This window comes from Borostomias antarcticus (genome assembly GCF_949987555.1).
Source record: "Borostomias antarcticus genome assembly, chromosome: 27".
Classification (NCBI taxonomy): Eukaryota; Metazoa; Chordata; class Actinopteri; order Stomiiformes; family Stomiidae; genus Borostomias; species Borostomias antarcticus.
In genome coordinates, this window is record NC_140260.1 from 7,707,424 (window position 1) to 7,720,039 (window position 12,616).

Below are 12,616 nucleotides of genomic sequence, written 5' to 3' on the forward strand. Positions count from 1 at the left end.
GAATGACAACCAGACAAATGCTATCTATGGTGCACTGGCTTACAGCCACGCACAAAAATATGAATGGAGTACAAATAACAGGATAGAATAGAATAAATAAAAGCAGGTAGAAGCCAACATGTTTGGCCTATTGCTGAGGCACACTCACCGATAAACATCATAGGCCATATTTATAATTGTACTATATTCTATGAACGTTATGTGTCAGTTAAGAAAGATAGAAGCTGGCAAAGGGTGGCTCATTTTGAGGAGTTCTCTCTCCTCCAACCCCTCCTCCCTGACTGTGGCTCTCTCACTAATGCTGTAAAAAAAAAATACAAAAATGAAAAATTAATTTATATATATATATAGGCTATATATATATATATATACACTAGGGGTGTAACAATATATCGTGCCACAATATATCGCGATACAGAAACGTCACAATACGTATCGTCAAGGTGAAAATATGTCAATATTTGTGATATGTTTATTCATTATTTATTCAGTGAACACTGGCTACACAATGCTGGTAACAAACACGTCTTTTGTCTCTAGGCCTCTTCATGATATCACAACAGTTAAGCTCTAAATTCACAAAGTAGTGGAGTAGAAATGTGGAGAAATGCACTATTGGTGTGAACAGCAGCGCTACTGCAACGCTTCACACCTGCCCTTAGTGTATCGTATCGTTATCGTCAGCCCAATATTGTGTATCGTATCGTGAGATTAGTGTATCGTTACACCCCTAATATATACACACACAGGGGTTCAACTGGGATTTGTTATGTGGGGGGGCCCTGTGTTAGCGGGGTTGGCAAAGATACATAAGGGAGCGGGCAGTGGCAGCAGTGATGGTAGCGCTTAGTAGGCTACTGCTTCATTAATAGATACATAAGGGTGGGGGCAGTGGCAGCAGTGATGGTAGCGCTTAGTAGGCTACTGCTTCATTAATAGATACATAAGGGAGCGGGCAGTGGCAGCAGTGATGGTGGCGCTTAGTAGAATACTGCTTCATAAATATCAAATATCAAGCCTTGAATGATCTATCTATCATTGAAATTAAAGTATTCTTGATTAAATTCAATTCTAACACTGCTTCTCAACCCCATGATGTGCTGTTCCACCCTGCACTGCATCACTCTCTCGCTAGCCTACTGCTGGGTTTGGTGACTCACTCCTATGTAGGAGTGTAGGACATGACACAGTTCTACTGATATTGTGAGGCCATCTCACAGGAAGGTTGGAATGTTCTTGATAACAGACCTACCACCTCCTGTCTCCCCCATCCCCCTGCGCCAGGCCACATGCCACACCCACAGACACTCACACAGTGAGACAAACGACTGAACCTATTTGCCTCGTTTTTTTGAATAAAGTGAAATTTCTCCATCTCCACCATGTGATGCAAACACCACATGAATAAGCCCGGTGAACCAAGTTATTGTGTGATGCACTGTATTTGTAATGCAACTGTACTGTGTGTTATAAATAACGGATTCTATGCTGCTAAGTCTACCGTAGTCAAGTTTGGTATCCATATTTGGCTAAAATCATGAATCAGGTGATTATGCATGTTGTGGAAATGTCATATCATGTTGAAACCATAACCAGGATATTTGATGAGTCCAGAGTGAGTACAGAATCTGAATCATCATCTTTTGTGATGGGAGCGGGGCCCTCTGGGTGATCCAGCTGTACACCCGTAGACGCAACAGCCAGACATCTTGATGGCATATAAAATCTATACGCACAAAAATACTGCTCTGGGTTCCTTGTTCTGAATCGGTCTGTCTCCCCCTGCTGCTGTTTCAACAATGCTCGCGCATACTTCTTCCGACGGCTGTAAAAGGTCTATAGGAGGGAAAGTGATCTCATCGCCCCCTAGTGGTAGCGCTCCATAATGCAGAGAGAATGAATGGGATTTCTCATAGACACGTCTTTTGAAAAATGATATCTTGGTCGACACCCTAAAGTTAGTAGAATGCCTTAAACGGCAAATACTTGGAGACAAACTTGATTGATTCTGGTGATCATAGTTGATTTTCAATCACAATTCGAATTATATTAAATAATTAGCTGTGACTATGAAAATGTAAAAAACTAAAGTCCAATAGCTCATGAGGGTGTCATTTAAAGGTGCTCTCCCTCCAGCTCTGTTTTCAGCAAGGGGGCATAAACCGTTAGTAGATTAGAAAAGAAACATCAAATTGTGTGCAGCATGCCCTGATGGGTTTCACATCACCAGAAAGACGCTGAGCATTGGCATTTGTATGTAAAAACATACAGGAAAACTATAGTAGCCCTACTGATGTTTTTTAACACATCAACAAAGGCCAATCATTTGAGAGCGAGCGAATAAGAGGGCCATATTTAGGCTGAAACAACCAAGCTTTTAGGGACACACTAAATAAACTACAGAGCCATTATGACAACAATGGCCAAGCACCACGAAGAGAATGACAGGACGATAAAATACATCCCCTTAGGACACAGCACTCAATAGCCTACTCCCCTACTTCACTAATCAGTGTTTAGGTTAGCTGGGTTCTCTCAACCAAGTCTGAACGCGATATTGAAAGTCACTAATTCCACTGGTAGGTTATAATTCCCATGTAGGCCTACTCTAGTTCTTCTACTCTAGTTCTTCTACTCTAGTTCTTCTACTCTAGTTCTTCTACTCTAGTTCTTCTACTCTAGTTCTTCTACTCTAGTTCTTCTACTCTAGTTCTTCTACTCTAGTGCCTCAGTCCCGTGGTCGCATTCCGCTCGCTCATGCCAGACAACAGATCTTTGCTGCTCCGTCAAAATAAATCAGTGTCGGCCTATTTAGGAGAGGCGCTCATATTTACAAGTGTCAGATAAACATGAAACTTCACTTACTTAAGCAAAAGGGTCTATTTTTAACAAATGCTGGGTTTTGGCGCTACCATTAAATAACTGATTCTGTCCGAGTGAAATTATTTTTCCGAGGTAGTCTTCTTCTGTGGTGGTGGCGGTGCTTTGAAGCTTCAGTGTATTAACACTTTGTATTCTGTGTATTAACACTTTGTATTCTGTGTATTAACACTTTGTATTCTGTGTATTAACACTTTGTATTCTGTGTATTAACGCACCGGGATGTGTGACCATCGGATTTTATGACCGGAGGTCACACATTTCGGTGATCACAGATGTCGGTGTATTAACATGTGGAAATCAGTGACCACCGGATCTGATCTGGATCTGGTCACTGATGGTCACAGAATTCAGCACCTGGTTGAATCAGGGCGACGCGAAACCTCCGGTTGAAAATCCGTCGGTTGCTCTGGGAAGAGGAACCAGCAGCTGATGACACAGTGGAAGTCTGAAGTGCTAACAGTAACTATAGTAACAGTACTCCTATATGCTAACATGGATATCTTATCTTATCTTATCACTATAGCTTACAATTAGAATCAGAATCAGTTTTTATTATAAAAAAAATGTTTTATTTAGTTTTTATAATTTGCCACCACCACCGCCTCCTCCTCCGAGCCATGGAAGAGGAGAGAGAGAGAAGAGGACATCTCTCTCTCTCCCCCTGACTCTCTCTCAGTGGTCCAGAGAGAGAGAGAGAGGAGAAGGAGATACCATCTTGACATCTCCTCCCCCCTCCCTCTCTGGCCAGAGAGACGGAGAGAGAGAGAGAGGAGGAGATATCAATCTGACATCTCCTCCTCCTCTCTCTCTCTCTCTGGCCCACTGAGAGAGAGCCAGGGAGAGAGAGGGAGACGCCCCCCTCTCTCTCTCTCTGGCTGCTCTTCCTCTGTCTCCCCCTCTCTCTGTCTCTGGCTTTTATACTCCTCCTGGCCCACGTCACAAGGGCGCTCTGTGACGTCACGGTTTGCAAGGCTCTTTTGACAAACACCAACTTTGTATGAGTCATAGAGTTCTAGGCAGTTTGGCAGTGACGTCACGGGATAGCCCGAATGTTTTTTTTAATTATTATTATTTTTTTATAAATCTTTATTAATCAAGCTACAAAACAGTACAAAATGTACAGTACAAAACAATACAAATTAGCAACAATCAATCAATACAAAGAATGAAATAAAACAAATTTTAAAATAATACAAGAGCCAGGGTACATATATCAAGCCTTTCACACAAACAAATCAAAGAAGGAGCACAAACTCACTGTCTTCGTAGCCTTCTTATTATTGGAGGAAAAAATAGTCTTTATGTAGGCTATTGTTTGGTTTCATTTTCTAGAATTTTGAACAGGGGTTTAGAGTTAGTAAATTTGGATTTGTGAATGTGAAATTTTGCTAAAATAACTATTAGGTTAATAATATAATATTCTTTGGTTTTACTGCCAATATCTTTAATGAAACCAAACAAAACATTCTCTAGACATAGAGTGAAATCAGGGTCAATATTATCAATAATAAATCTACTTAGATCCTTCCATAGTTTTTTTGTATGAGTGCAATGCCAAAATAAATGAAGAAGTGTTTCTGGGAGTACATTACAAAATGAACAACTAACATTGATATCTTTCTTAAATTTGACAAGATAGTGATTTGCAGGATAATATCTGTGTAAAATTCTAAAGGAGACTTCTCTTATTTTATTAGTCAGTAAATACTTATGGGGTAAATTCCAAAAATATTTCCAATTGAGGTCTTTTGCAAAGCTGTTCCAGTAAGTAACAACGGGATAGCCTGATTGCTAGCCTAATAGGACTGTAATACAACGTCATTAAACGTTATTTAATGACGTTACAGACACCCATGTTGCCAATGTTTCTGCAACGTTGCAGTAAAGTCTAATTAGACTTAGGAGGGTAAAGTTATTTTCGACCATAGATGGACGTTGTCACAACTTACCAAAGTACAACTTGTGTGCAACGTTGCAACCCACTGTGTTAGTAGGGAGTGACCAATCGCGTGCCTGGCTATGCCCACAGGACACACCTCGATCACACAAGGACTCTCTGCACTCTCCTCAGTAACTTCCAGTGTGTGCCTGGTTGATCAATCAGCCTGTATCATGGTGCTGAACCGCCATCTAAGAACTCTCGCTTAGGAATTTCCACCAACTCTTCAAAGATCCACCTCTCGCGAGGTTTTCAATGAGATATTTGCAACTTGTGAACTGAAACTAAACTTTGAACTCCGCGAACATCAACTTAATTTATGTCATCAACGTAATTTAACTAGCTAAAATAGCCTAATAACCTCTACATTCCTTAGCATCTGTTAATTTTCTCCTTTTAACTCCACCCTTTCTCTAATGTAATTTAAAAAAATGAAAGGAAATTATTAATTTCTGCATTGTCTGATTAAGAGCAAAACAGAATAATTTAGCCATCTTGCTAATAGCTAGTTAACATGGCTGATGTGATGGCTTGTCATTAGTCTAGGAGGCTTTATTTAGCTATCGAGCCTATATCTGCTACCGTTAGCCAACTTGATAGCTTACCAGCGATTCCTGGCAGACTAAAATCTCGGTGAAAAGAAAACATTGTTTAACTGGGATATATCGGACGAAATCCTAAAATGATGTGAGGGCTCCCTATCCCATGAGTTCACAGCACTTCTAATCTGACAACTGACTGACAAGAGGAACAAAAGTGAAGACCCAGGCCAGTGAAAGTGATGAGGCAACATCTTTAAACTTGAAAAAACAGTAACTAAAAAATTAATTGTGATTCATTTTAATGATGGACACGAAATGGTTGCATTATTTTAACAAAAAAGATAAGACAAAAAGTTGATAAATGTGCCGGAGTTGAGCTCCGGCTGATGACGTTTGGGAACATATATATATATATATATATATATATATATATATATATATATATATATATATATATATATATATAAATATATATATCCCGTTTAGGAATTGGATGCACTGCAGTTGCACCAATAGGGACATCCCTCTTGGAGGGGCTGTCGTGCTCTCACTCGGACACGGACGGACACACACACACATTGTTGTTTATTCTGATTATATGTTGTTTATTCTGATTATATAGTCTAAGTGTACTGTGTGTTCATGTTTATGTAATCACAGCTCCAGCCAGGCTTGTATTCCTCCCTCTGGGTTTGCGCCACCTGTGGACAGTCAAGCTATGGATTATGAAATCATATTTTGACCTCTATATTATCATTTATACTGTTACGACTAGCATGGTACCCCAAAACCATAAAAGGAACAACATGTGGCTGTAAGCCGTAGGTGACCCATAACAAGCCACAGTAAGACAGTCAGAGTCGCTTGCAAAGTCATTAGTGGAGGTTTATTTCCCTGATAAGATCTATTTTCATTTATAATGCGCCCCCCCCCCCCCCCCCCATCCAACTTTCACATCGGCCCGGGCGCAGCCCGAGGGAAGAAAAAACAAATGTAGAGGAGAACATTTAAGATGACAATTTCAACCAACCAACCAATCAGACAGACAGTGGTGGACATTGAAACATGACACCTCAGCCATACAACAGCACCAAACTAACTTAGAGACCATTGGTCGAAAAGGTGGGATTTAAGCACGGCCTTAAAAGTCCCTAGGGAACTGCGGACTTGATGTTGAACGGTAGCTTGATCCACAGGATCTTCAGACCCATGCGGTCATTTGATCTGAGGGAGCTGGAGCTGGAGGATCGGGTTAGTAGTTCTTCAATACAGGCCAGTCAAGACCAGAGGGCTTTCCCTAAGGCCCCGCAGGCCTTTACCAGATATAGGTGCTTCTCTAACGAAATAACCCATAAACAACAAAAACATGTCCCTAATGAAAACACAAACAGGCCATTGATAAAAACATGTCCCTAATGAAAACACAAACAGGCCATTGATAAAAACATGTCCCTAATGAAAACACAAACAGGCCATTGATAATTGATAACTAAACTATGGCAGGACGGCACGGGAGAAACAGAACCAACAACCTAGGGAACAAATGGTAAAAGATAACTAATATTAGGCTATATAAACTAATATTAGGCTATATAAACTAAACAGAACATAGTTTTCTTACCGTCCTGTCAGGGGATAGGGGAGGAAAAGGGAGAACAGAAACTACATAACTTAACAGATCAATGACATCACTACAGTACAAAACTAGAAACACAAAGACCCAGAGTGTGGCGGCAGTGTTGAGGGGCCTCTCCAGAGTCTGAAGCCTCCTAGGTTTGGGAGAGCAGGGCAGGATGATGCCCCAGGTGTGCTGCATCACTCCCTCCCTCACACAACCTCAATGGAGAAAAGGGGGCGGAAGCAATAGGCTACTAACTGTAGGCCTATACACTATGTCATATGGCCTGTTTTTATTTATTGATATGCTTTATCAATTTAATGTCTCAGCAAAACTGAATGAAAGTGATTTTTTTATATTTACTGACGTCTTTTAGAGACTGGAATATTGCAGCCACAACCCTGGGTCGACCGGCTGGTTTAAACTAGATTCAAACATGGAAGTAAAACATTGTATTCTATATGTTTTGAGTATTCTGTTTTCTGTTCGTTTTTTCATTGGACAACATCTTGACTGTGTAGAGTCTGATCTCCAGTGTCTGTTTGAGGTTCTATTATTGGCAGCTTTCACCCAGCCGTCATGGGCGAGGCCATGCGAGTGCACAGAGAAGTGCGTTGTTTTCATTTTTGATTTCTGGAGGAAGGTAGGCCTGACAGAGTGAAGCACCCTGGGATAGCTTTTCCCAGCTCGCTGAGCTCTACATGCACGGCGCATTAGATCTACAAGCATCTCCTCACAGCCGGGAGGCTCAGTTTAGGCTGCGTGCATGTGCTTCAAATCCATGGTTTTTTTCATGCCCCGCATGTGCGCGCTCCTCGTCACCGCGGTGTTCAGTAGCTCTCCAACACGCGCACAGATCCCGTACCCTCTTAAAGACACAGAGGTCATGCCGAGACGAGACACGGTCATGTCGCGCTGGTCGAACGGATATCAGATCTTTATAGGACGCAAGCAAGGTGCTCTTCTTCACGCATCGATTGTAATGAGTTAGGGGCGAGGAGTTGTCTGCGGGATCGTGAAGACGTGAGTGCATGTACGTGCACGTAGTGCGTGTCCTGTACCCGCTGCACCAACAGGAGCATCTGTGAGTAAACATCATGTCCAGGCAGCGGCCAGCAGACTCTGCTCTACCCGCCCCGGGCGACCCGGGCACGGGATACTCGATCACGGCGAACCTCCAGCGGTTCCTCAGCCACGTACGGTACGAAGACCTGGCCGCGGGTTTGAGCGGGGGCGTCATCTCAACCATGGTGCTGCACCCGTTAGATCTGGTCAAGATCAGGTTTGCAGGTAAGTGCGTGTGCGCGCGTTTCTCGTATGGGTTCCGTTCAGTGGGGCTGTATGTCTGTATGTATGTCTGAGTCTGGGACGTGTTTATTGACCTAGTTTCCGCTCGCAGCTCCCCCTGCAGAAAGCAGAGGCAATAACAGGACATGCAGCAGTCATGTATGGGGGAGGGGCTGGCTCTGATGATGCATGCTGTCCAAGACCTGGGTGTTGTTGCATAGCAATGTTGACCTATTGTTCGACTAGGATCATAAATAATGATGACGGATCTGTGTTTGGGTGTGTCTGTGTACTTGTTTCTAAATCTGAGTGTGTGTGTGTTGTGTGCTCTTTGTTCATGTCTAAATCTGTGTGTGCTTGTTTGTTCATGTCTTAACCTGTGTGTGTGGGTGTGTGTGTGTGTGTGCGTGTGTGTGTGCGTGCCTACGTGCTCTGTGTGCACAATGCGTATATCTAAATCTGTACGTGTGTGTTCATGTCTAAACCTATGTATGGATGGATGTGTGTGTGTGTGTGTGTGCATACATGCATGCGCAATGTGCATGTCTAAATCTCTGTGTGTGTGTGTGTGTTGTGTGTGTTCATGTCTAAACCTGTGTGTGTGTGCTCTGTGTGCGCAATTTGCATGTTTACATCTGTGTGTGTGTGTTCATGTCTAAACCTATGTATGTCTGTGTGTGTGTGTGTGTGCTCATGTCTAAACCTATGTATGTCTGTGTGTGTGTGTGTGTGTGCTCGTGTCTAAACCTATGTATGTCTGTGTGTGAATGTGTATGTGTGTGTGTGTGTGTGTGTGTGTGTGTGTGTGCTCGTGTCTAAACCTATGTATGTGTCAGCGTGTGTTCATGTTCATGTCTAAATCAGTGTGTGTGTTGATGTCTAAATCAGTGTGTGTGTGTTGATCTAAACGCGTGTGTGTTCTCTGGCCCCCCAGTGAGCGACGGCCTGCAGATGCGTCCTCAGTACGAGGGCGTGGTCCACTGCATGCGCAGCATCTGGCAGATGGAGGGTCTGCGGGGGCTCTACCAGGGCGTCACCCCCAACATCTGGGGCGCCGGAGCTTCCTGGGGGCTCTACTTCCTCTTGTGAGTGCTCCGAAAAACAAGAAGCGCTTGGGCCTGAGGAACCAGGAAGTGAAAGAAAAGGAGGAGTTGGGTGTCAGTCGTCTTCCCTCAGGTCCTCTCATGTCCTCGTTCCTGGTTGGAGGAGGATGAAGGAGGATGAAGGAGGATGAAGGAGGATGTAGGAGGATGTAGGAGGATGAAGGAGGATGTAGGAGGATGTAGGAGGATGTAGGAGGATGTAGGAGGATGAAGGAGGATGTAGGAGGATGGAGGAGGATGTAGGAGGATGTAGGAGGATGTAGGAGGATGTAGGAGGATGTAGGAGGATGAAGGAGGATGTAGGAGGATGTAGGAGGATGAAGGAGGATGGAGGAGGATGGAGGAGGATGGAGGAGGATGAAGGAGGATGTAGGAGGATGTAGGAGGATGAAGGAGGATGTAGGAGGATGAAGGAGGATGTAGGAGGATGTAGGAGGATGAAGGAGGATGTAGGAGGATGTAGGAGGATGAAGGAGGATGTAGGAGGATGAAGGAGGATGAAGGAGGATGTAGGAGGATGAAGGAGGATGTAGGAGGATGAAGGAGGATGAAGGAGGATGTAGGAGGATGTAGGAGGATGTAGGAGGATGTAGGAGGATGAAGGAGGATGTAGGAGGATGAAGGAGGATGAAGGAGGATGTAGGAGGATGTAGGAGGATGAAGGAGGATGTAGGAGGATGTAGGAGGATGAAGGAGGATGTAGGAGGATGAAGGAGGATGAAGGAGGCCAGGGATCAGATTGGAATGTGTTATTATGAGAAGGAGGGAAGGGGGAGGGAGCAGTAAAAGATTATTGAGATCTGTTGTCGCCATCGACCCCGGCCTGTGCTGTCCTTAGAGAGGCCTGCTGTCCAGTGAGCTGCCGTAGTCGTCCCTGGATGGGCTCGGCCCCGTAGATCTGTTTGGTTTGGAATAAGGCCACCCAGAGATACGCCCCTGAGACTGAGGTTCCAAGTAGAGCAGGGGTTGATGATGTGACAACACGACTACGACATGGAGACTATATCTGGAATGAGTGCTCCAGGTTTCTTTATTTCGGGCCGTCCAGAGGAAGTCCTCAGGTAAACAGTCCAGAGGAAGTCCTCTGGTAAACAGTCCAGAGGAAGTCCTCAGGTAAACAGTCCAGAGGAAGTCCTCAGGTAAACAGCTTTAAATAACTTATAGCCCTCTGCTGTTGAGCACCAAACCCTCTATCCAGAACTTGGCTGAAGAGCGCTGGACTTTATTTTGTTGACTTTGGTATAGAGCTATTTACATTACATTACAGTCATTTAGCAGACGCTTTTATCCAAAGCGACTAACAATAATTGCATTTAACATAGGAAAAGCCAGTGAACTACTACTTGCCAGAACTGCATCTTCTCTCTAAAACAAGTGACTAAGAGCATAATCTAGTGCTGAAGGCAAAGTGCAAGATTAGCAATCTAAAGTACAGTGCAATATAATACAATATAATACAATAAGTGCTTAGGGAGATTGTTGTAGTACTTCTTGAAGAGATGAGTTTTCAGCCTGCGACGAAAGATGGGCAGCGACTCTGCTGTCCTGACATCAGTGGGCAGTTCATTCCACCACTGCGGGGCCAGGACAGAGAAGAGCCGTGACCGTGTTGATCGACCGCAGGGGCCTCGGAGTGACGGGGCAACCAGTCGCCCTGAGGTAGCAGAGCGTAGCAGTCGGGAGGGGGTGTAGGGTTTGACCATGGCCTGGAGGTAGGAGGGCTGTTCCTTTCATTGCCCTGTAGGTTAGCGCCAGAGTTTTAAACTGGATGCGAGCCGCTACAGGGAGCCAGTGTAGGGAGCGGAGAAGGGAAGTTGTGTGGGAGAACTTGGGGTGGTTGAACACGAGGCGAGCAGCAGCTTTCTGGACAAGTTCCAGCGGTTTAATGGCTGACGCCGGGGCCCCAGTGAGGAGGGAGTTGCAGTAGTCCAGTCGGGAGATGACCAGGGCCTGGATGAACACATGTGATGTTTCATCAGTGAGGAATGGGCGAATCCTCCTGATGTTGTAAGTGTGGCCAATAGACACTGCCCACCCAGTCCACTGTCTGACTCATTTCAAATGAAAACATTGCTGTAAACCATGATCAGAACAAAATAGTTCAGGCATCCCATAATAACCACCACAGCCCCGGGACCTGTATCTGATTGGCTGTGGCCACAGAGGGCCGTACGCCATGACATTGACACATCTCGTCGCCGTAGTGACAACAGCAGGCTGGCATTCCTGGCCTGGGCACTTCTAATATGTGTACAGCCATATAGATACTATAAACCCTGCCTATTGGCTGCTCACGCTGACCAATAGAGAGAGGACGCAGCAGGGACATGGGAGGCGGTAGCCGGGCGGAACATGGGATAGCACAGGTATGTCACCAAACACTGGCGGTGTCAGATAACATGTTCCCTCCCTCAGAACACGGGTCTGGGTTCCAAACCTCCAGGAATAGGATATAGGCTGGGTTCAGATCCCTTCCTTCAATACGCTGCATAGAGTATCCAGAACCCTTCTGACAGATCGAGCTGAGAGACTTCTGACTGCTGGTATCTCTGTTCTGACTGCTGGTATCTCTGTTCTGACTCCTGGTCCTGGTATCTCTGTTCTGACTCCTGGTATCTGTTGTGACTGCTGGTATCTCTGTTGTGACTCCTGGTTCCTGGTATCTCTGTTGTGACTCCTGGTCCTGGTATCTCTGTTGTGAGGGCTGGTATCTCTGTTGTGAGGGCTGGTATCTCTGTTGTGACTCCTGGTCCTGGTATCTCTGTTGTGACTCCTGGTCCTGGTATCTCTGTTGTGAGGGCTGGTATCTCTGTTGTGACTCCTGGTCCTGGTATCTCTGTTGTGACTCCTGGTATCTCTGTTCTGACTCCTGGTCCTGGTATCTCTGTTCTAACTCCTGGTCCTGGTATCTCTGTTCTGACTCCTGGTCCTGGTATCTCTGTTGTGAGGGCTGGTATCTCTGTTGTGACTCCTGGTCCTGGTATCTCTGTTGTGAGGGCTGGTATCTCTGTTGTGACTCCTGGTCCTGGTATCTCTGTTGTGACTCCTGGTCCTGGTATCTCTGTTGTGAGGGCTGGTATCTCGGTTGTTACTCCTGGTCCTGGTATCTCTGTTGTGACTCCTGGTCCTGGTATCTCTGTTGTGAGGGCTGGTATCTCTGTTGTGAGGGCTGGTATCTCTGTTGTGAGGGCTGGTATCTCTGTTGTGAGGGCTGGTATCTCTGTTGTGAGGGCTGGTATCTCTG

General features: G+C 44.8%; 1 protein-coding gene across 1 annotated transcript in view; it reads left to right on the forward strand.

The window, feature by feature from the left end:
* Nucleotides 1-7,855: 7,855 nt before the first annotated feature.
* slc25a32a (solute carrier family 25 member 32a) overlaps nucleotides 7,856-12,616 on the forward strand; it is a 10,247-nt gene continuing 5,486 nt past the window's right edge. The window contains exons 1-2 of the mRNA XM_084459277.1: nucleotides 7,856-8,272; nucleotides 9,204-9,354. Coding sequence (XP_084315403.1) covers nucleotides 8,080-8,272; nucleotides 9,204-9,354 — 344 coding nt within the window. The 5' untranslated portion in view covers nucleotides 7,856-8,079. The remainder of the gene's footprint in view (nucleotides 8,273-9,203; nucleotides 9,355-12,616) is intronic.